General features: G+C 31.3%; 2 protein-coding genes across 4 annotated transcripts in view; one reads left to right on the top strand and one right to left on the bottom strand.

Annotated features, from left to right (window-relative positions):
* The window catches only part of LOC126746081 (sodium- and chloride-dependent GABA transporter ine-like), a 75,587-nt gene extending 58,646 nt beyond the window's left edge, over positions 1 to 16,941 (bottom strand). The window contains exons 1-4 of the mRNA XM_050454183.1: positions 16,607 to 16,941; positions 8,073 to 8,459; positions 2,088 to 2,420; positions 1,829 to 2,024 (exon numbers count right to left, since the gene is read on the bottom strand). Coding sequence (XP_050310140.1) covers positions 1,829 to 2,024; positions 2,088 to 2,420; positions 8,073 to 8,280 — 737 coding nt within the window. The 5' untranslated portion in view covers positions 8,281 to 8,459; positions 16,607 to 16,941. The remainder of the gene's footprint in view (positions 1 to 1,828; positions 2,025 to 2,087; positions 2,421 to 8,072; positions 8,460 to 16,606) is intronic.
* Positions 16,942 to 16,985: 44 nt separating this feature from the next.
* Positions 16,986 to 25,170, top strand: part of LOC126746079 (uncharacterized) — a 60,153-nt gene continuing 51,968 nt past the window's right edge. Inside the window, exon 1 of one of the 3 annotated variants that reach the window (XM_050454181.1) lies at positions 16,986 to 17,199. The gene's annotated coding sequence lies outside the window, so the exon portion shown is untranslated. The remainder of the gene's footprint in view (positions 17,200 to 25,170) is intronic. The other 2 variants (XM_050454180.1, XM_050454182.1) reach the window with 2 other exon arrangements.

The following is a 25,170-nucleotide window of genomic DNA, read 5'->3' as shown; positions in this document are numbered from 1 at the left end:
ATTTGTTTTGTGAGTCTTGCGGTGGCCAAAGCAAGAATTACACTTTTTTCGCTACTTGCATAATCTTCTTCACCAACAAAAAGATTTGATTCTGTTCGAAATACTTTCCCTATTAGAGGCCATTCTTATAAGGAAAAAAATAAGAATACGGGAAACATCAATCAGAAAGCCAAGGAATTATGTGACCTCATTCAAGAAGGAAACCTTCACTCTGTAGTGGGACGTCTTACAGAAGACAATCAACACATTTTTCAAAAGTAGACCCCACACTTAAATAAATTCTACAAAAGAAAAGCTAGCTTTCCAATTCAGCCTATAAAGCAGTTCGAAGTTTCAAAAGATCACCCTAGGTTAATTAAGTATAGAAACACAGTGCAGTCGTGATCGATAGAAAACCTCTTGTTCTCAAAAATTTGGAGACAAACAGCCAATTTCTTCTTCCCAAAATATCTTATGCAGATAAATTTATACTCATTATACTGTTACCTTGACTTTTGAATTTTTCGTATTTGCTTCAGGTCCAATACCAATTTCGTCCGAAAAATTTGCCAATTTGCAGAGTTTAAAAAAGTTCTGTGAAAAAGAAGCTTAGGATTATTTCACCTCACTGGTGCATAATTAACTGGGAATATGGGGGACGTCTTTGCTATAAAGCAACTTTTAGGCTAAATATAAAACATCTTGTTTATTTTTTTCTAGACTTATTCATTTTCCATTTTAGGTGATCAAATTCATGTCAAAATACCGAAGAATATTTTTCAGTTCAATTTTGTTTCAATATATTATTTATGTGGGCATACAGCTGGTTGTTAAGTGAAATAAACATACTTCCAAAAATAAAATTGTTATACATTCAGGGCAAAAACAGACTAAGTCACCCCCAATTACCAATAAATTGTTAATTTTGCTATTAATTCTGTTTTTAAATGCTTTCAGTTTATGAAATAAAGATCTTAGATAGTTAGGAAACATACTGGTAAAGAGAGAATTTTGTGAATACAAACATTTTAGTTTATGTAGCGTTTTAAAATTTAAAATTGCTTTATCTCAAAATCATAAAATTTGACTTAGCCCATTTTTTCCTGTACCCTTCATTTGTTATAGCAATCTCTAAAAAATTACTTGGAAATGTTTACGGAGATAGTTATGGGCTATTGAAGAATTATGAAACTAATAGAACTTTTATTGACTTCGTGAATATTTGCCATGTACTCTGCGTGTACTGTTTTCTCATTAATTTGCTAATAAAATTGAATGAGCTCACATAGTAACGTCAAAAAGCATACCAATCAATGCAAAACAAAAGAATCAAAATCATAGCATAAAATAAGTGTAATGAGTTGATTTCACTAAAATTGCATATACAGTTATAGGTATTACGCCATATTCTATATTGTTCTCTAACAGGTTTCCTGTACTAAAACCGCTAATTTAAAATTTATCTTTATGGCTTTTCTTCGCAAAAAACAGGTCATATCAGCAAAGTATTTATTTAAGGTTATAAAATTTGTACTCGTACATACATATAATCGTTAATATCTGTTAAAACAAAAACCATATAATAAAATATGAGTCACCGAAAACATCACGGTTATAAACATTTCAATTAATTTTTTTCAATGTATCATACTAAATTATTATCTGATGAGATGAGGTATCTATACCACTTCTTAGGCTTCAGAGTTTAATAAACTGAAATATGCGAGTTTAATTTTTTCAAGACCGTTATAATATAGTCTATATAACGGAAGTGATTCATTATACTCTTTAATGTTAAAATAGAGACTTTGAATACAATCTTTTTGTAAAAATAAAATACTATACTTACGTAGGAGGATTAACTATATTAAATAGCTCCACAGGGGATGTAGGCACCCTTCTAACGATCATTTTCTTGCCATCAGTAGATCCCATACCAACCGACGCCCATGACCTGACAGATCCACCATCAGAGAACGGTTTTGCACTGGTACTTAATCCATAACCGGAATCTACGCTACTAGGAGGCTTAATATTCTGAACACCTATAAGCAAATACAGAAAAGTTGCAACACTTTTCACTTAAAAAAAAACACTTCTTGACTCACCATGCAAATCACTCAAGCCATGATGGTAATTTTTTAAAGACCTTATGCTAGGATCTCTCCTAAAATTAGGGCTACTTATACTAGAAACCATTCCGGCATTGGGGCTAGTGCTGGTGCTAGGAACGGCTTGGCTATAATCAACTAGAAACTGTCTATTTTTGTGTATTTTTTTGGTTGAGCCAGTTGGACTAGAGTCCCTAGATTTTTCCACGTGATTGTTGCCAGATTCTGTTCGATCCAAGAGTTTTTGTTTTAGTGGTAATACTGAATTTTGTACTGAGGTCGGATCTGAGCTGCGCAAAGGCTTCATTTCTAGACGTTCATCGTCATCATCTAAAAGAGAAGTGAGAAATTGGTCCCGTAAAAATTGCTAGATACGTGCTTTTTAAAATAGATTTATGTATTACATTAGAGAAATTTTAAGAACATAAGCAATTCTTGCAAAGTCTTCAGTAGGTTAGGTTTCAAGCAAAGTATTTGAAGTTATAGTGTCTATTATATTATTTAAAACCCATTGAGAATCTCATAGCTAGATCTGTGGACTTCTGTATGTTTATTTAATGGACTGGATTCCATCGTTAATCTGATATTATAGAGTGGCCATTAAATAGTCTCTATCGCAATCCTTTATTTGAGAAAAATTAGGAATAGAGCTTAAGTAGACCAATGGAATCTTAAAAATTAAAACCTAAGATTTAAATCTAATTTGATAAATGTTTCCAGTTCTCCAAGATTGAATTTTTTTTAGAGTCAGGTTAATAGTCCTTTACGGTATAATTGAGATGCGGTAAAATTAACGAATCACTAATTTTCGTAACTACACAGTAGGTTAATCTAAATAAGTTGATCCAAAAATGCAGTAAGCAGTATAATTCTACTATCCAGATAATAAAACGCAGGAGAAGATTACAACTCCGTTAATTTTTTTTGAAATGTCACCGTTTTTCATTTCGAATTTTTAATCAAATATTAAGAGTACCTTCCTCCTTAAGCTTATATGAGACAAATTAGGAAAAGACTCTATAAAGAATTTCAAACTATCGTTGAACTTTACCAAAATATTTATCAATCAAATCCTCAGGAGAAGAATAGAACACTTTTGAGATTTAAACTTGTGTTTAATCGAAGTTCTTAGCTCTTTAGTTCAGAGTTTGGTTGGGAATATTTTTGAGTTAATCATTAAGATTTGTCTAGACATGAATAATATTATCTGTCTTTGCAATTGCTATTTGAGAACAAGCGGAATATTCTTGACCATTTGGTATAATATAATATAAAAATATAAGATAAAAAATTTTCTGAAGCAGCTTTTGGAAAAATATATAGAGAAAGTTTAGAACATTGTTGTGGACTATTGATGAAATGCAGTGTAGGGATCCTGGACTATTCTTTAAAGAGAACCTTGTTAGGATTTGTTAATTATTTGCTATATTTCACTACGTGCGAGGCTAAGGCTATATTTATATGTATGTTATGTGCTCCGATATTAGGTTTGTTTGCTAGCATCAATTTCAAACGGTTGGGAACTATCAGAAGCATGCGCATTTTCCTGATGGCGTTCAAGCACACAAATTACTCGTTTGAAACTACTAGTCGAGCGTTCTAGGAAATGTAGATTTTTTGATTGGGATTGTTTTTTTGATTTGGAAACTGGCTGGAAACTGTCAAAAGAGTTTGCGGATTTTGCTCGGATTTTTAGTTTGTGAGTTGCGCAGTAGATTTGTTATTTGAGGTTATCATAAATTTAGGCTGAGTTTGCTATAAAAGGAAAGCTTATAAAAGGCTAGCAAATCAGTGGATATACAATATAGGTACGTTATGTTCGTTCAAGTGCAATTAATAAAAGAATAGAGAATTTTTTATCATTAATGGTTAATAGAGTAATTTTTAATTATTAAAATCAAATTTCTATTTGTTAGTTAGCTAATATCTAATGTATGATGTCAGCCTCATCAAATTCTGATTCGGATACGAACAACATTCTTTTTGATTCCAACTTGGTAGATTATGAGTTTTTCCTCCATTATGCAAAGCGGTCCAAAAATCAAGGTTATGTTGATGTTACTGACCCCTCTACAATAATACAGAATTTATTGAGCATTTTAGATTTACTCGAGAATTAACTCATGTTGTTGATCAAAAATTTTAACAGAGTATTTCTTTAACCTTAAAATTATAAAAACAAACAACAAGGCAGAAAAGCTTATTTGACAATTGACATGAAATTTGCCGTTGATTTTCCCGACGTAAAAGCGTTCTAGCAAAAAACCGTTTACCAGTTTGCGGATTGAACATGCGCAATAAAGCAGTACAATAAACTGGTGTTAAGCCATCCAAAAATATATTGCTAGAACAAACCTATTATGATAAGATTCAATGTTTCTGTTTTCCTATTGAAATGTCCATCTGCATGTACTGAAATTTGTTTTTTTGCTCCGCTATTACTGATTTGTACAAATCTGCAGAACCTGTCGAAATTCTTGATCCTAGAGCCTCCATGGATTTCTTTGTGTTTATTATATAAACTTAAACTTCTGAACATGATAAGCGATGAATTTCGGCAGCTGACGGTGGATTTCCGTTATTTTTGACTGATCGCAGGGCATTTCAGAAAGCATATACAGGGTGTTTCAGAACTATGGGATCAAACTTCTAGGGGTTGTTCAGTGCAACAGTAAAATCCATTTGAGTATAGCAACCCATGTCCGGAAATGTGTCACTACGCCACTACGGCCTTAAGACGCGTTTAAATTTAGAAAAAATATTAATTACCTAAATAGGATCCGATGCATTTATTTTTACCTTTTGTATATAATACCATCACAACAATTGTTCAAAATGTCTTCCTCCAACCTCAATACACCGATTTAAACGCCGCACATGATTTCGGCGGCCTACACTAAAAATTTGATCCTTGTTTTGAATGATTTCAAATGCTGCTGTTATTCGTCCAATTAAGTCTAGCTCTGATTCTACTGGAGTTTCGTAGACTAAAGACTTTACATGTCCCCACAAGAAAAAATCGAGCGACGTTAAATCGGGTGACCTAGGAGGCCAAGAAACTGCTCCACCTTTGGCAATCCAACGGTGCCCAAACCACTGAGCCAAATACTCGCGTACTTGTACAGCAAAGTGACCCAGCGCTCCATCATGCTGAAACCACATTTGCTGTCTAACGTTTAGTGGAACATTTTCAAGGGGTTTTGGGAGAACTTCCTCCAAGAAACGCAGATAAACAGGTCCTGTTAACCGTTCCGGTAGAAGGTATGGCCCAATTAAATAATCATCAACAATGCCTGCCCATACATTGGCAGACCAATGATTCTGATGTTTTCTTGGAAAAATTGCATAAGGATTTTCTTCGTGCAAACATGGCTATTCCTACTATTAAAAATACCTCTTGTGAAAAAGGCTTCATCGGTCCACAAAACATATCGTAAAAAATTTGGTTGTGCAATGATGTGATCCAGAAGCCATCGACAAAATTGAACTCTAGCATGATAATCGGCTGCAGTCATACCTTGTTCATGATACAACCGCGATGCTGCTCGAGCATTGCAGTTTGTTGCTCCGTATGCCAAATGCATATCCGCCAATTCTTGATTGGTAAAGTTATCCATTAGCAATAAATGTTTAAAAATTGTAAACTATAAAATTTTTAAACATGACATTGAGAATTGACATTGATAAGCATTGATTTTAAACAATTGTTGTTATGGTATCATGTACAAAAAGTAAAAATAAATTCAGCAGATCCTATCCTATTAATGTTTTTTAGAAATTTTAACGCGTCTTAGGGCCGTAGTGGCGTAGTGACGCATTTCCGGACATGGGCTCCTATACTCAAATGGATTCTTCAGTTGCACTGAACAACCCCCAGAAGTTTGATCCCATAGTTCTGAAACACCCGGTATCTGAGACACTAAAAGGTCTTTTTGAAATGTTGGATTTTTTCGTTCAGGTGTTGGAAAGTACAAATACTTCAAAAAAAATTGTTCAAGCTTATTTTTTCAATGATTCCAAACGTACTTTTTATGTAACGCTACTATACTAAAGATTTATAAGGGATAATAGGATGATCAGATGATTATCTTTTTCTTGAAACTTTCTATAATGAGGTCGGCTCTTACCGGACTAATCTGTTCAGAGAAATTTCCATTTCATAAAAATTAACTTTCCCTTTTAGCAGTCTGTATAAAACAGATCGGCAATATTCTATGCAAAACTCAAAAACTAGATCCAAGGACTCTACAATAGAACAATTTTGGTAAATAATGATACCACGTGGAAGTTTTATGTTCTCACACTCTTTATATACATATGAGTCAGTCACATGTAAAATTCTATGTTTCCTATATATGGCTGTAGCAGTAAAACTACAGTTAGGTGTTTTACTAGGCTATAAGTTGGACAACCAGGAGCAGTAACGAAGGTTCTTAAAGCTACCTTAGCATTGTATATTTTCGGATGTCTGAGAGACTTGTGGAGTTGAGCTTCTTATTTAATAATGATCTTTGGCTTAATAGGCCTAATGTTTTCATTATGCCTAGATTGTGTTGGATTAGCTTTTAATATTCAATAACTGGTAAGTTAGAAGGTTAAGATCCTTTAACCTTCTGATTGTAGTCAATCCTTTTCATTACGACAATAGCATTATCAAATTATAGGTTCTAAGTGCTCAAGGTTTTACATTTTTAACACTTATTATTAACATAACTTATGTTTGCTGTCCGGATTTCTTCAGCCTCGTCTCTTGATATACGAGTATAGGTGCTGCTCTTCATCAAAGTTTACACATTTTTTCTTTTTGACTGAACAATTGACCACAGTTTGACTAGTAGAGTATTTGTAGAGTATTTAACTTTAGTAGAAATTGTTATGGTATGAATATTAACAATATGAACTATGATGAAATAGACCACATACAAGTCTGATATAGGGAACCTGAAGCGCAAACTGTTATTACGTTGTCTGGTGAGCTATTTATCTTATAATTATATTTATATCCGGTGAAAAGGGATATTCTAACATTCACGATTTTTAAATGTAACATAGATTAACATACAGACATATATATACAGTTTACTCCAACGAAAATTAGTTCTAATAATAAATCTACTAGTCGCATTCCTAAAGAGTTTGTTAATTTATTTTGCCTACACATCTTTGTCGTATCATTTTCAGTGTTTATCCGATAAATAATAATAGAAAAAATTCACAAACCTACCCCAAAACCAGACAAACCTGGGTGGTACTACTTGCATTCTGCAAAAAGAATTAATTTCGCAATACTAACTATGAAAATGGCATACATTATTGGAGGGCCACCTTGTACCCCTTTTGCATACTTAATAAAGTTTTATTACTCTCTACCTATTTGAAATAGACTATAACATGATTTCAGTTCTTACAGTGCGTGCAGTTATTGAAGAATGAAGTATCTCAGTTTCTGTGAAATATCTCACTGTGAACTAAGTGAAGTGTGTGTTGAATTGGGACGTCCAGGTCAAAGTTAGTACCTTGTCCGGTGAGAGATTTAATCAAGGAATAATTGCACAATTCTATATATTGCCCAATCGTCAATAAGTGGGGTCTTTAGAAGGTGAAGGGATATTCTAACATTCGCCAGACGTCTAGGTTAAGGCCGTCCAATGGTAATTACAGCGGCACAGGATCGATTTTTGTACTTGCAAACTTTGAGAAATCGTCCAACAACGACTAAAAACAGCTAATATGAGCTCGTCAGATAAGGATTAGTGACTAGATAGAATATTAACAAGACCTTAATATTTTGCCAGGATTAAGTATTAAGAATTTTCTATAAGGGTTAATGTTCCAAGACCAGTTAAAAAATTCTGAGTAAAAAAATTTGGCAATGAAAACTGGGAATCACTATCAGACCATGAAAATACATTAACAGAATTTCATTTTCAATCAAACATGCAAGACCAGACTACTAGAAAGAGATAATATTCTCAATCTTACCTTGAGTTTCACAGCTTCCCTCCCCGCAAGAATCCTCCTCCTCCGGCACCGTTTCCACCTCACTTTTCAAATTTAAAGTCCGTTTGGGTACCCGACCGTTCCCTGATGACGTCCTATCATCCGACATCTTGGCCGACTTACTATTCGCGTTAAACTGCAGATTGACTGACGCGGGGGGCTGCTGCTGTTGGGCATGTACCGAAGACATTTTTTTTTTAAAAGCTTAATTGAAAGATTGGTCGACTAGTGCAATTTGTTTATTAAATTAGAACGTTGATGGTGTTTTTGTTTGAGTAATTTTATTGTGCCATTGTGGGCTCGAGACTTGTGACGATAACTACTTGGAGAGTATTTGATCTGGTCGAGTTGCTTGACACCATTTTTAAACTGCAAAAAGGAAAAGATAATATGAGTATATAATTTATTGGTAAAGGTGTGTAAAGTTTATCTTATTTGCAGGTACTTATACTGTGTTATATGCTACAACATTCCTTAAGATGATCTGGAAAATTTTACTTAATGTACAAAGGTATAGGGGGGATTACTTGCAATCAGCATATTTCAATCATTTATATGATTTGATCAGCTGATTTTTTTAATTTAAAGAAAATACATAAAAAAGGGGTTTTGTTTAGTTTTTCTGAAATAAGAATTTATTTTGAATATTATAAAACTGGATTGTTGCTAATTTATGATAAAATTTTTCATGTCAGACTATGCGTTCATTATTTTCACAATTGGTGTCATCTGCATAAATAACTCTTTCAGCCCGATGTATTGAATAAGGATCAAGAAAGTTATCAAAAAACAAAAATATTTTAATAATTGTATACATGATTGTTACCAAGTTTGAATGTATCCTTTTTTATTAAAAGGGTATAGAACCGATAAAGAATGTCGAAAACAAGGTTTATTATTAAAAAATAATTCAAATAATTTAAATGAAAAATACCGACTTCACTATTGAATTCATTGAATAACAAAAATGTATAAGACCCTAAAGGAACAAAGTGATTTATGGATACAATATCAAAAAAAAATCTTATTTTAATTTTACAGTTACGTGCTCTATTAAATATATTAAATAATAAAAATGTATGAGACTGTTAAGAAACCAAGTGAATTAAAGAATAAAATATTGAAGAGAAAATAAATTAAAAAAATAATTCATCTTACTTTAATTTTACACTTATGTCCCCTATTAAAAATACCCAAAACTAGATACAAATTATTTGAAATTTAAGTTTAAATAAAAGTTGCAAAGTTAAATAATTCACAAAGTATGAAATGATGCAGAAATGAGGTTAACACAACTTTACAAAAAAATAATTGTTATGTAAGTTTGTAGCTTTTAACTGGAATTAATAATTACTTTAATAAATAAATAAAGCTTCATTTAATATTCCCTTAAAAAGTGCGTTATTTTGTCTTTCTTATTCTTTCGTTATTATCTGTATTAAACGCAATTAAAAACATTAAAGTCTATTTAAAATTTAAATTAAATTTTTAAATTAAAGGAACTAAAATTACTTTTATTTTTTCCATCTATGTTTTCCATTTAAGTTTGTTTGATAACCGCAACAAACTTACTCCATTTTGAAAAAAGCGCGAAGAAATTTGAAAAAAATAATTAAAAGACGAGAAAGAAATATTTTAAAATATATAATTTTAAAGATATATTAAATATATATTTTAAAGAAACATAAGAAAATATTTTTTTATTTGATTTTTACCCAATAATTATTATATTTTATTTAATTAAATATATTTTCCTATATTTCTTTATTTTACAATAGTTGAAAGCATAATATTATTAAAATTAAACAATATATGTTATATGTTATTATATAGTGTTAACTAAAGTGTACAGGGCTAGAAGCAATATGAAATAGATATAACAACCAATTATTTTCAAAATTTTGCTCCCAGGAAATTAATTGAAATATTGATGCAAGAAAACTAAAATATTAAATATTAATTATTAAGAAATAAAGAAAAAGAAAACAATGTGTGGAAAAATTTAAATAAAACTTCTATTGGTATTTAAACTTTTGACATACATTTAAAAATTAATGAAACAAGCCCCTCTATTAAGGCACTTTTGTTTCTCAATTATGAGAAGCAAAATATAATCTCTGTTTAACAGAACTAAAATTAGATTAATTAGTGCAAATGTTTAGTTTTTGAAATCTTACAAATGCCTTTCAGTTTTTCCAAAGTTTATTAATGTGTGATGTATTAAAAGTAAATCTCATTTTGCCAAGAAGACTTAAGTTTTTGCTGAGCAAAAATAATTAAAAAGTGGCACCTAGATGCACCTAGATGTGATACAAGTAAGTAATTATATGAATTCCTATAAAATATATAATTCCATATAACGTGCATTAAGTTTAAATTAAAAAAAATAAGAGTTTATTCACTTACAGAAGTTAACAATTGTGGTTAATAAATTATGCTTATATATATAAAAAAAAATACGGGTATTTTTAAAAAGGTGCAGGGGTAATATTTTGATCGACATACAATAAACGAAACAAAGGTAAGAACACAAAGTCACGGTCTCATCCAATCCATATAATTTTTTTTTTAAAGCTACATGTGTTCCGCTCCTATAGGAGCATCATCAGGCCTAAAAAATACATTAAGATATTTTTCACAAAAAGAACGCTTATAAAACTCATTACTTAGACCTGAACAGATCACATTACAACTAACAACAAAAGAAAAGCTAGGTTAAGTTAACAATTCCCACCATAGATAAAAATGTATGCTTAAAAAAATAAAAAAGTAAAAATGTAAAATGTCACCAGTGGGGAACGATCCAGCAACCTTTAGATTCACAGGTGCGCGTCTAACCCATAGGCCACCAAGTAACATGATCAAACATGGGGAATAGGGTGGAGCGAAAAAAAAATTTTTTTAAACTTAAAATGCCTATATGCGGAAAAGTTGCGTTTTGTTATTACAAATTGGTGTGCAAAATTTCAGATTTCTACGACGTCACCCTTGGCTGCCCAAATGACCTTGAAAATTGGCTTTTTATATTACGCGGGTCTTTTATCTAAAGATTTTATATAAAGATTTTAAAAAATGTGCCTGCAAGACCAAAGTGCCTGTAGCTGAACGGGATTTTCTGTTAGATCAGCGAACCACTCAAAAAATGGCAATTGGCAATGTTGACGCCAAGGTTAGTAAAATAATCCAAAAAAAATTAGAGCGTAAAACTAAGGAGGAAGAAAGAAAACAACGACATCTCTTGAAAGAAACTGAAACAGCTACCAGTCGGAAGTACCTTCTTCTTCCAATAAAATTATAGAAAAAGAATATTTCCAGGCAAATAGCGAAAGTTCTATAGAAGAAAGCTGCCCCTCAACTTCTCAAATGAGACTAAAACTTCCAAGCTTAGCGCAAGCTTGCGATAGAACAGGCGTATCCGATAGATCTGCCGCAATTATTGTAAATACAGCTCTAACAGATATGGAAATTTTAACCAAAGAAGACCCCTCCAAGATCGTCGATCGAAGCAAAATAAGAAGAGAGAGAACAAAAGCGCGTAGTGACCTAAAAAGAAAAGATAAGGAAATATCATTTCCATTATATGGTTTATATTTTGATGGACGGAAAGACCAAACAATAATTCAAGTCAAAGGCGAAAATACATGTTTAAGAAAAACCATAATAGAAGAGCATATTGTACTAGTAACGGAACCAGGATCCACGTATTTAGGTCATGTAACTCCAACTTCTGGTCATTCGACCAATATCAAAAAAAGCATTTTAGAATTCCTAGAGAAAAATATGGATCTTTCTAAACTTTTCTATTGGATGTGATGGTACAGTAGTCAATACTGGTGTAAAAAATAGAATATTGAGACAAATTGAAGTTTCTCTTAGACGACCTTTACAATGGTTCGTTTGTTTATTACATGCAAACGAACTTCCTTTGCGCGTCATTTACTGCAAAATTTGGACGGCGGTACTATTGGGCCTAAAGGATATAGCGGCGAAATAGGAAAACATTTGGAAAACTGTGAAAAAATGCCTGTTAAAAAGTTTGAAAAAATCGAAACTACTTTGCCTGCAATTACTCCAAGTGAACTAAGTACCGACCAGCAATACTGAATCATTCCAGGTGGTTAACTACAGCCAATGGAATTTTGAGATTATATGTTGGTACCGAAAATCCATCAACAAATCTTAAAATTTTAACGCAATATATTATGAAAGTGTATGCTGTTTCATGGTTTGAAATAAAATCTAAACCTTCCTGTAGGCATGGCAGCAAACATGTTTTTGGAATTATTCAAAAATCCTGATTCTTACCAGAAGAAATTAGAAATATTATTGATCCTGTCATTCAAAGAAACGGGTACTTCGCTCACCCAGAAAACATGTTGTTAGCTATGCTCTCTGATAGTAGAAAGGCGGTAAGAGAATTAGGTTTAAGAAGACTGCTAAAATGTAAACACAAGCCATTAGGACTAAAAGTACGTGAGTTTAAGGTACCCTTATTAAATTTCAAGGCCACAGACTACATTGATCTAATTGATTGGCAGTCGGTAACAATTACCGAGCCTCCCCTTACAGTGTCGATTTCCGATAGCAGCCTTATGGAAATGATCTTAGAAGTTCCAAGTGAAATTGACATTTTAAAGTTTCCATGCCATTCACAAGCAGTGGAACGCTGCGTCAAATTGGTAACTGAAGCATCAACTGCAGTCTGTGGCTTTGATGCACGTAATGGTTATATAAGGTCCAAAATAGCTTCTAGAGCCGCATTGCCAATATTTGAAACAAAAAGTCAATATTATAAAGATTTAGAGAACTAAAAAAATTATGAGCATATAATATAGTGGTGAGTTCTGGGTTATTTTCTTTTAAAAAAGTAGTTTCAATAAAATTTTAAAAGGAAATAAGCGAAGAGCTGCATAGAAATTTGATTTTGATTTTTTTTTAAATATTCATGCCTCGTTGGGCAGCCAAAGATAAGGTCACACCAATCCCAGATTTTGCGAAGTAATCAGCGGTTTGAAAAGGCAACTTTTTCAAATATAGGCATCGCCATATCTCACAAATAAAAAAAATCGGCCATTTTCACTTCACCCTAATGGGGAACAATCCGAACTATACTAATAAGTGTGAATATAAGTAAACAATCTTAACAATAAAAACTAAAAATAGCTAAAATCGAAAAGGAAAAGACTTTCCAGTTTTTTGCCTTTTGAGCACTCATGCAAAATATCCGCTCCCTGAGTTAAAGAAAAACCACGTGAGGAGGCCAATAAATGATTTGCAAACGCCGATTTAGTTTCGATCATGTCAGTATCCCTATACATGTCCACCAAACTTGTATGTTCCTTTATTCTGGTGGAAATTTTTCTCCCCGATTGCCCTATGTAAATAGCATTACAGTCATTACATCTTAATGAATATACCCCTGATTTTGAAAAGAAATCTGCCTTATCTATTGTACTAACTAGCTGACTTTTTAAACTGTTTGTAGTTTTAAAAGCAATTGTAAGATTTGTAGACTTGAAAAACTTTGCAAGCTGAAAAGAAATATTACCAAAAAATGACATTGATCTAAAAAGGTGACTATTTTCATTATTAAGATGGATTAAGTTGTAAGTAAATTTAGAATAAAGGCAATTAATTATATCAAGTGGAAAACCATTATTAAAAGCAATATGTTTAATTATATTTAGTTCATCAAGGAAAGCTTCTCTAGAAAGGAGGATGTTAAATAGGCGAAAGAAAAGGGAATTAAAAGAGGCAAATTTGTAGGAATAAGGGGAGTTTGAGGAGTATTGGATGACATTGTCCGTAGTGGTGGGTTTCCGGTAGATCTCAAATTCAAGTTTGTTGGTATTTTTTAAAATAAGCACATCAAGAAAAGGTAACTTTCCATCTCTTTCTTCTTCAATGGTAAACGAGATATTTGCGTGAAGAGAGTTTATAGAAATGAGGAAATCCGCCAATTCTAGATCATTTCCATTCCATACCACAAAAATATCATCCACGTATCTTCTATATACAGTGAGAAAAGCACCAAACTTCCTATTGACAATCCTTTTCTCCAAATGGTGCATACAAATCTCACTGAGAAGAGGAGAAAGGCCCCATTGCTAGTCCAGTAACTTGTCTAAAAAACCTGTTGTTGAAAACGAAAAAATTCTGATCAAGTACTAGCTTGAGGAGTGTTAAAAGATCATCAACAATAAATCTGTCAAGCGGTGATTTAAGCAAAAGGGACCTGACTAGATCAAGGCAATCACCAGGTGGAATGCTTGGAAATAAGTTCTTAACGTCCAGAGAAATTAGTTTTGAACCCTCTGGTATGCAGATATTTTTTAAAAAATTTGGCAACTCTACTGAATTTTTTGTGGAATAAGTAATTCTGAAACCAGTTACATCTCTGAGTGTGGTATTTAACCAGGCTGACAAGTTGTAACAAGGTGAGTTTACAAACGATACTACTGGCCTAATAGGGAGATTGGGTTTATAAATTTTAGGAAGGCAATAGAGGAAACGAGTTCTGGGATTCATAGGGTATAATTTTTCTTTCCTAGTATGAAAAAATTCTAAAGTCAGATTACACCTATCAAGGGTTTGTTTAACCTTGGAGAAAAAGAGCTAGTGGGATCTTTGTTTACATTAACAAAGTCACCCGAACCCAAAAAATCCAAAACCTTCTCTATGTAATCATCCCTCTTAAGTATAACCAGGCAATTACCCTTGTGGTTTAATCATAATATATTATATTATTAATTATTTTATTTGTTATAAATAATAAGAATACAATTATAAATATTTTATTTTTTTTATATAATACTTGTAGGTGATAGAAAGACAGCAGAATGGTGGCCTCGATTTAACTTTGGCAGTGGTTAAAGTTTGTTAATATTATTCCTAATTTCATTTGTGATTGTTTTTACCAATTTATTTATATGTTTATATTTTATAATTTTTATGAATGTCTGAATAGCAGGCAGTAATTTATATATTAGAGTCTGTAGGTCAATGACTTCATGCACCTGTATAGTCTTCAAATTTGTAGAAAATAATTTGAGTTATCACTCATAATGATAAGAGTCTTATTTTTTTTATGACGTTTATTACAATATTTTGTTATATTTTCTTAAATATTATATACAACTATATAGTAATAATGAGACAATCTTGTTTAATTGGTTCACTGATATTGAAAAGGCTTTATATTTTTATTTTTTTGGCATCTAAAGAAAGTTTCAGAGTATGAAGAAAGTTTTTTATTTTAATTAGGTCTTGTTGATGTTTGTATTTTGTGGTTGACCATGTTGGTCCACAAGATATCAACATGGTATCTTTAGCATACGACATAATTTTACCCTAAACCTTAAGATAAATTATTGAATTTATTTATAAATAGGGTACACACTATAGAACCTAGAACAGTGACCCTCAGGACTCCTATCCTGCCAAGTGCAGGTTTACTTAAAATGTTATTTATTTGGTGTATTGTATTCTTTGAGAGAGATATTTCATAAAAAAAAATATTTTAATACAGCACCTCTTATACCCTAATACTCAAGTATCTTTAACAATATTCCAAGTGAAACCGTGTAAAATTCCTTTGACAAGTCTAGGAATATCGCAATGCTTAATCTATCAAGATGCTTACATAAATACCTTAAATAAATACATACAATTTTATTTATTTATTTGTTTTGGAAATACGATTGTTTTCTGAAAAAGAACGAAAAGAAATTCTGCAAAAAGAAAATTCTTACTGATTACCAGCACAGATATAACGAGACAAATTTTGAAAAATTTATTTATTAAAAAATGTTCATTTTAACATTTAACCAGTTTAACATTTTAAGTAAAAAATACAAACCTATTTATGGAATTTACTAAAAGAAATTTAAGATATGAATGCTTAATACATAATAAAATACTCAATAAATATTAATAAAAAATCCAATTTTTAAATTGTTACATTTTACAAGTTTATATTCTTTTCAATTTCGGGGCAGGGGTAGGAACTAGGTTTGGTTAAATGGAATATAAAGATTTTTTAAAAAACTTAATTTTGTAATTTAGTAACCCATTCTTGGCTGCAAAGTCTATGTGACTAGAAATTACGTGAAAATAGCAAAATATGATTAATTTTGACGCCCAGGAATATAAGTCATATTACCTTAAAAATGTTAAGAAGATATGAAAATTTGGCGAAAATATTGAAAAGAAATAAGTGAAAAAAAAACATAAATAAACTATTTTGTTAAAATTGTATCGTTTTTGTAAATATTATTTTCAGATAATAATTTAGAAGATAGAGACGAAATAACAACGACGCTATACGCAAAATGTGATTTTTTCCAACAATACGAGGTCTATCATCTCAATCCCAATTCAAATTACTCACAAGCATATGTAGAATTTAATAAAAAAAAAACTGCAAATTAACAACTCAATGCTCGTGTGTATACAATTCGTTACATCTCTAATATTACATGAACTTGAAATTAAACATCGAGGTACGTGATAATTACCTTGTTGAGAATATTAAGGCGTTAGAATGATAAATCTTCAAGCATTTTTCTGTTGCAATAACCAAATTAAAACTGCATCAAAACTGTATTTGTGATAAATAAGAACCACTACAATACAAAACACCTTTAACGGCCAAATGTAAATAATAATCACGACGGTACCACGAGCAGTCCGATTTTGTATTGTATGTAATAAGTAACGCGAAACTTTCACAATTGTCGCGTACCGTACGTGATCGTTGTTTGATCGAATGCCGGCACCGCACTAATCAACAAAAAGTTTTATGAATTGCTTGATTATTATTTAACGCAATCTAAATGTACGGGTACTACCACCACTCTTTATAACATTTCGCGATATCTGCATTTTATCATTTTTCAGCTGGACTTTTATCTTGTTCCTTGCCTAAATTTTATTTGACGTTTATATGTGTAAAGCTTGTGTAAGATTTACTTTAAATTTAGATATATAATGCCTTCTATTTATCTATATTTTATCGTTTTTTTTTCGCATATATGTAGGTACCCACATATAAAAGTAGATCAAATAAAACGTGCCTTACATCCACTGATCCGCTGATAAAACGTTATCTGTAAGTAATATTTGGATTTTCATAAAATTTTTAGACCCAGAAACAGTTTTTCCGCAATATTTTCAAAATATAATGTAGGAATTCGGAAATCAGCGTATATACATCTTGTGGTTAATTTAAACAGTTAATGTTACAGATTAATGCTAACGTTCCTGATGATACTTCTTCTTCTTCGTCCGTTGCAACCATTAATAGATGTCACTTCTTACCAATTTTCTTTATCTCTGATGGCGTGAATTAATTTTCCTGTTGAATGTTTGATATTTTGGAATCACGACGTCCTTTTTCTGCCTAAACCTATTCTTTCCTCTATTTTTTCTTCTAATAATAGTCGGAGCAATAGATCCATTAATAAATAGCTGGTACTTTTTGTACATCTCCTGGATAAGCTGCTTTTCTGCATTTTATCATTCCCAGTAATTCGCGTTCTTTTCCTGTCATGCTCAAAATTTCTTCGTTGCTTTTTATGATAATACGTCAATACACAACAATACGCACCAGAAATAACATTAAAGTAAATGTCAGATTTCGTCAAGACGTTTTTAAACCTAATGAATTAGTTCTCTCGTTTTTTCTATCCGGCATTTGATTTCTACGTCTGAAGACCATCTATAGCTACACCTTTTTACCCGATTTTTGTCTTCACTATCGTATGAGAGTTTTTCGCATTCTTATCTACTTTGAAAATAATTACTAGAAATTTTGTCTTTTTTTATGTTGATATGAATTTCCATAAGTGAGTCGTGCACTCCAACTATGTCCAGGAGCCTTTTAGCCGGGAGGTCATTTATATGATCTGCTATCAGGACTGTGTCATCTGCATACTGTATATTGTTGATCTATGTGCCATTTACATCGATTCTTCAAAAATTTTGTCTTCCAAGAAGCTCTCAAAAGATATTTTTAGAAAAAATCTTAAACAGAAGTGGGAAGAGAAAACATTAAATCGTACAAAAGTAATACACAAATTTGTCCCGATCTTAAGGTACTAGTAAAAAAAGAATAAGAGTTTACACAGTTGTTGTGTATAAGTTGTTGTCACACTTATGAAAGAATTTAATAGAGGACATCCATATGAGGTTTGGTCTGGAAAAATGCACCAAAGTAATAATTAATAAGGAAAACTAATTAAAAGAAAATTAACAGAATATGAAACTGAATAATGCAACATCAATTAATTAATGGAACAAAAAAAATAAATAAAACGAAATTAACCAGTCAATTTTATGTATTATGGAATTTTTATCTAAAACCGAACTGAAAGGAAAAAGCAAAATATCAGTATTACCATCATTAGCAGTTCTTATTTTGAAGTAAGTTATCAAATGAGACAATACTAACAAAAATCACCTTGGTACGACGATAAACATTGCAATAAAAAGAACATCAGTGAATTATTAATTATTATTGCAATTTTAATTTAATATCTATAGCAAATACACCTTTCCAAATTTCCTTAGAAAAACAGTCGCTTTGTTCTTAAATAGTATTTCAATGAATTGAAAAAAAATGCTGATACTGTCAAAAGCCTTACAAAAATCTAAATATTTTAACAGCTCAGTAATTCAGTTTTCTATGAAATCTAATCAATTTCCTTATGAAAACCTTATAAGTTTCCCTGTGAATAGAACAGTTTTGGAGTAATTAAGTAGCTTTTCAGTGGATTAAAGAAAATAATATTCATAACTTTTATTAATTTTAGTTTTGTTATGGAAGCTTATTAATTTTTTTATAAAGAAGGTTCTTACAAGTTTGCCTGTAGTTAGAACCGTTTTAGAATTTTAGTTTACAGAATAGGTTTTTAATGGATAGAAAAAATATTGGTACTGTCAAATGATTAACAAAGATCTAAGTATTTTAAAAATATATGTAATTATTCTATTGATCTCAGTTTCATATGAAGGTGATGAGTATTTACTGACATATAATCCCTAAGTTTCCCTAAGATCTACATCAGAAAAAGAGCTAATAATTCAATATGGCACTCGTAAGAAAAAATATAATTAAACTTGCATATGACAGCCTCCGTTTTCAACACAATTAATTTAATGATCTGTCCTTCTCAGTCACTTATCGCACATATATTTTGCTATATATTTATCCTTATTTTTACCTTTGAATTTCGGAACCCTTTTCTCCTCGTTTTTGGCAAAATTTTTGTTGGTAGTAAAAAGGGCAGAAAATCCTTATTCGTCAAAGTTGCCCTTTATATCACAGATTTATATTAATCAACAATATTTTAGGTGGGCTCCATAAATGTCATTATTGCAAAAAAGGAAAATCGGACTTGGTGAAATGCACCAGTTGCAATAAGAATTTCCATCCCTCTTGTGTTTTGTGAGGTATCAAGAGAAGGGACGTTTCTATTTTAACATAAAAGCCAACCTAAGATAAGAGGGATTGCATATTGATAAATATAGTAAGGCAGATGTTCCAAAAGTGACAATCTATAGGGCTGAATAAATCTTCCATATTAAGTAACAGTATATTTTGTAGATCGACGACTATTGGCACAAGGACTACAAAACTGTAGCCATTGCAAAAAATACGCCATTAAATTGATAAATTTTACCGGAATGTATTTCATCATCATTGCTACTTTTATAACAATTTAATTAGAAAGACGCATTGTGACCGGTTGATGCCTTAAGATTTTCGCGGCGAGTTTTCTTTGTAGACGACCCCTATTTTTTTAGTTAGTACTGTGATTTGTTTTGTAATTTTACCTTTATGGTCTAAAACCATCAAAAGCGTCTAAAAATACTTTTTCATTATTTTTTAAGCATTCCTCGGCATTTGTTAACGTGTATTGTGCGTCTTGTTTTTTTCTTTTTTTCTTGTTATGTTTTATGCTTTTGTCTTTTACTTTTTTCAGACCCTAAAAGCATTCCAAACGTTTACTGAAGTTACTATTGATGATACATGTATGACCTCTGCTGAGATTATTGTAAACATTTCAGATAGAAATTTTGAATAAGGACATGTTTCATGTTTTCTCCGCCACGGGAGTCATTTCTGATGTTTTCTTAGCAATGGAAATTGTTTTTCAGTTTAAAATATTCAAAGTAATTTTCCGTTTCATATCAGGCACTTTTTCATCACTTCCTGAGTTTTGGAATTAATTGTTTTGAAATTAGTTCCTGGTCTAGCATCCCTATTCATAAAACATTTTAGGCATTTACAATATGGTAATTTTTAATTATAAGAAATACTTAATATTAGAAAAAAATATAAAAAACTTAGCTTCTACAGTAACATCTAAGTTTTTTGAAATTATAAACGATGCAAAATTGTATTGTGATTCACGCCAGATAAAATTCGTGTTTTATCAAGAAGAGAGTGATATTTCAATTTCTCTTATACTAAAAAAATATAGTCTTTACTTATCGGGTATTACAAATAAATGCATTATCAGCAAGATACTTTGGATATGAACAGAAGCAGCTGGCATGAGACAGGCTAAGGCACATATATTTGGGCCTTCTGTCTATGTTATAAAATCCCGCTAGTAGTGCGTTTTAGCACGTACTGGTTACTAGCAACCTAGGTATTGCAGACAACCAGGAGTGCCGTTGGTGTTGGACAGAAGAAACAAATTTAGAAGACATCATTGGGGAGTATTAGCAGCAATTACGTGTGCTTATTTGCTTTTCCAAGGCTATTATTAGTCTTTGATATGTAAATCTCAGTGTGGCACAAGTACTTCAGAAGATATACATTACAGCCTGCTTGGCTATCCACGGTACCCTAAATTTAAAGTCAATGCAATATGTCTGTAACTCTTTAGGGTCTGAGGGTTAATCTCAATATCCTTATGGTCTTGCACTGCATGGTTAGATTTTATCATAAGCTACGGGAGTTAAAATCGAATTTCCTCTTATATCTGAGCATTGTTCTTTATTGATCTAAATCAATGCGCCTATCCGTATCTATATATCCTACATCTTTAATCCCTTTTTTAGATTTTTCTTTTTCTTGACTAGACTATTATCTCATGTTCTAAGCTTTAATTATTATGTTGGATAATTGTAATTCAGAAAAATTACTGATGGTTACTGATCAGTCATCCATCCGCATTCCGCTAATTTATAATTTTTTTCCTCTCCAGCTTTTGCTCATTTTATCGATAAACGGTTTTGAAATATTTTCCTGTAAATATGTATTAATAATGGAAACAATAAATTTTCTACAACATTACAGAGAAATAAAAACCGAATATCCGATAAGTTATATTTATTTAATGTTATTTTTCAATAGTAGTCACACGCTTTCAGTTGTACTTACTTATGGTCAGATGATTATATAGCATTCATGCAAAAATTTTGCACTTATCAGTAATTTATAGTATCAAGCTAAAGAGAATCCTGATGGGAAATAAAAATAGTGGGGAATAAAATAGTTGATACTTGATTGAATTGGATGATATTATTAAGGCTTAAGATAAAGGTCAGATTACAGCTTTGGTACTATTAGACTTAGTACTAGGAGAGCTTATAATACTTTAACCTTTACTATAACCCACTTTTAGCAAAACTCATGAAATTTACCTAGATCCTCCTGCAAATTATCGTAATCATGCGCTTGACAATTTTAATAAATATTTTAAAATCATCTGCAAAAGGAAGTATTTTAGAATTTTTAATTACCTTGCATAAGCTATTTCTTGCTACTATAAATAAAAGTGGTTCAGGATATGAGCCGTGTAGAACTCCAGAGGTACTTATCTAAGTTCTGGATTTGGTAACCCTATTTTATTTAAAGCTTTTATAATCACATTGAGCTTTATGTTGTCAAGAGTTTCTTTTATATCAATGTAAGTTACATTGAATAAGAAAGTATATAAGAATGTATCAATGAATAAATCGTGTAAATATAATTAAATTTCAAATATTTAATTTTTGCGGGAAAAACCGATATTGATTAATTATAATTAATAAACGAATAAATAAAAAATGTCAAAACAGCATTATGTATTAAAATAGGATGATAGCTTTTCATATCGTGCCTCAAGCCTTCCTTATATAAATGAATTACTTCTCTTTTTTTCCATCACTTAGGATAAGTGTATGATTTTAAGACTTAGTTAAAAATAGATAAAACCGACTACCCTAGAAGCGAACTTAGGTTGCTAATCATTCTGGCAATGCGAATTTTGCCGAATTTTCTAGGAATTTTTAAATAACTTGTGATAATAAATCAAACCGATTAAAATGATCAATATAACTAAAGTGTCTAAATAATATTTCATAGATAGATTAGAATATTTTGTAAAAACCTATTAAATTTCTAGAATTTTTTAGGAAAACTTTTTTAGGAAAACTCTCATCCAAATAAAAAACGGTTTTCATACCTAAATATTGCGAGAATATCTCTGAATATAATTATTTGCCTAGTCAGTATAATATGTCAACTGGTAAACATTTACACCTATTTTTCTCGGAAAGGCTCAGAAATAGTGTAAAAGTAAAACTATTTCAATATTTACCGCAAAACTACAGAATATTAAATTAATCTGGTTCCCTTTGGTACTACAATATTACGTCATATGTATACCATGGTATTACTACTAATTTTATTTTATAGTATTTTAATGATAAAATGGTGAAAGATATATTCATGGTAGTACCGTTCCACCCACAACAGTAAAGATTATAGTATTTTACCTTACCAACATGTTGACATTTGTTTGTAGATGTCTTTAATTTTGTCTGAATTACAGAGGTCGCTAGAGGAAAACATTGCATAAGGTCAGTGCATGATGAACAAGTTTATAATTTTTTTTTCAAATTCTTTATTGTAAATATTTGACCACATGTATCTTGAGATAAATTGTGCAATGATCTATGTGGCTCAGTTATTGTTTGTTGACAACTAATATGGATTGGACGTCATTCTTATGTTATTTATATTTCTCTATCTTCGCCAAAAAATATGTACTGAGACATATAGTACAAGCCTGGTACCCGGGACTTCGTCCGCGGAAACACCCTTATCGGTGGAATTTCAAAAAGTTCGTTCGTATCCGGGGCCTACATTATAAAAAAACATTGTTGCAGTTAATTTTTTTTTTCTTAAGTTGATGCCTGCGACTCGTTGGTGCGGGCAGTCTACGTTCAAACTCCGAAGCCACGCCCCTTAGTTCTCCAGGTCACGGGTAACAATTTTCCCATTTTTTACCCCTTATCAATGGAATTTCGAAAAATCCGTTCTTATCCGGTGCCTACATTATAATGCTTTAATAATGTAATCACGTTTCTAGCTATTGTAGTTTGGGCTCTGCGATGATGAGTCAGGATAAACTCTTTTATATATATAGATTAGAAATATTTAAGATGCAAAGTCGACACCGAGAGATCCACGAAAAATAAAGAACGCAATAAGTAAAGAAAAAACTAAAAGTACGAGGCAGATGGTCACCACTACATTCTTTATGAAAAATACCACGAGAAAATCTAAGGGTAATCTATAAAATATAGAGGTAATCTATCTAAAAGCTTTCAATAATAGTGAAAAAAAAAAGAATAAAGAGATATTCCATCTCTGAAATATTTAAGGAAATTTTATAGGTATATGGGACTAATAGAAAACCAATTTCAAAAGGCAAAATCACGGTAATTGAATTTACTAAGGCAGTCAAAAAATCATTCAGGAAACCATAGTTCAGGGATTCTTCCCATATTAGAAAGGAAATCGCAACTATAAACTAAATTAGATCTGTTAACTGGTTGACACTTACACACCGAATAAACTGGAGTCAAAATAGAAACCATATGCTTATTGTAGAAGGCGTTATAACACAGAAAAAGCTTCTTAAATCTTTTACACAGTCAATTCAGCAATTCCTGCATAAAAATGTAAACTTCTGCACTACGTAAAAATATTATTTTACAATAAATTGTTATACGCTCCAATAGGCCAAAGGAAGGACAATTTGCTAAAACAGATTTACTATAATAGAAAGCATTGCTTAAAGCATTTTACCAAATTTTAACAATAAATGACCACTGAATCTCTATTGATCCTGAACGTAGAATATACTCATGAATGTTGATCTAGTTAAAGGAATATAACATCTTGTATTATTTTCATCATCTTGTATCATTTTTATACCACAGTATTACTACTAATTTCATTTCATAGTATTTTAATGATAAAATGGTGAAAGATATTTATGGTAGTACCGTTCCACCAACAACAGTAAAGATTATAGTATTCTACCTAACCAACATGTTGACATTTGTTTGGGTGCTTTACTGCATTAATATTGTCACTGAATTACAGAGGTCGCTAAAGACAGTTATTAAGGGCGTTTATTGACAACTAATATGGATTGGAGGTCATTCCCATTTTATTTATATTTCCCTATTTTCAACCTCTTGAAAATAAAAAAATAGAAAGGGATAACAAAATCAGAGCATTTCTTAGACTTCTTTTTTCAGTGAAAAAATGATCATAATATGCAAGAGAAAAAAAGATGCTCCAACTCTCTCAAGATTTAAACATTGAACTGAGACATATGGTCAGAAATATTTGATATTCAAAATAGAGAACGCAATGAGTAAGAAAAGTTAAAAAAAACTCCCAATTTCATGATTTTATGTATTCAGTAAAACTCTAGTTCTTTTAAAGTTACGTCCATATTTAATATATCAATTATGGATTCTTTGTGGACCATTTTTCGAATTCTGTTGAATCTAATGCCGGCTAAAAGTGATACAGATCAAACCTCCAGTTATACTACAGTAAACCCATCCAAGAACTATTGATATCTATCTATTGCGTATTTCAATATTACACAGTTTTCTTGATTGAAACAAATTTACTGATAAATAAACGTACAATTTTGATGTTCGTTGCGAGTCAAAATACAAAAAAGATGCTTTTGTGATAGCTGATATAGCACAAAATCATTAGCTTGAGCAATTCCTGCATACAAATTTACAGGTCTAAGTTAAGTTTATAAGTCATAAG

The sequence above is a fragment of the Anthonomus grandis genome, chromosome 17 (assembly GCF_022605725.1).
Source record: "Anthonomus grandis grandis chromosome 17, icAntGran1.3, whole genome shotgun sequence".
Lineage (NCBI taxonomy): Eukaryota > Metazoa > Arthropoda > Insecta > Coleoptera > Curculionidae > Anthonomus > Anthonomus grandis.
The sequence above is the reverse complement of the archived record's forward strand: the minus strand, read 5'-3'. Positions and strand labels throughout refer to the sequence as shown.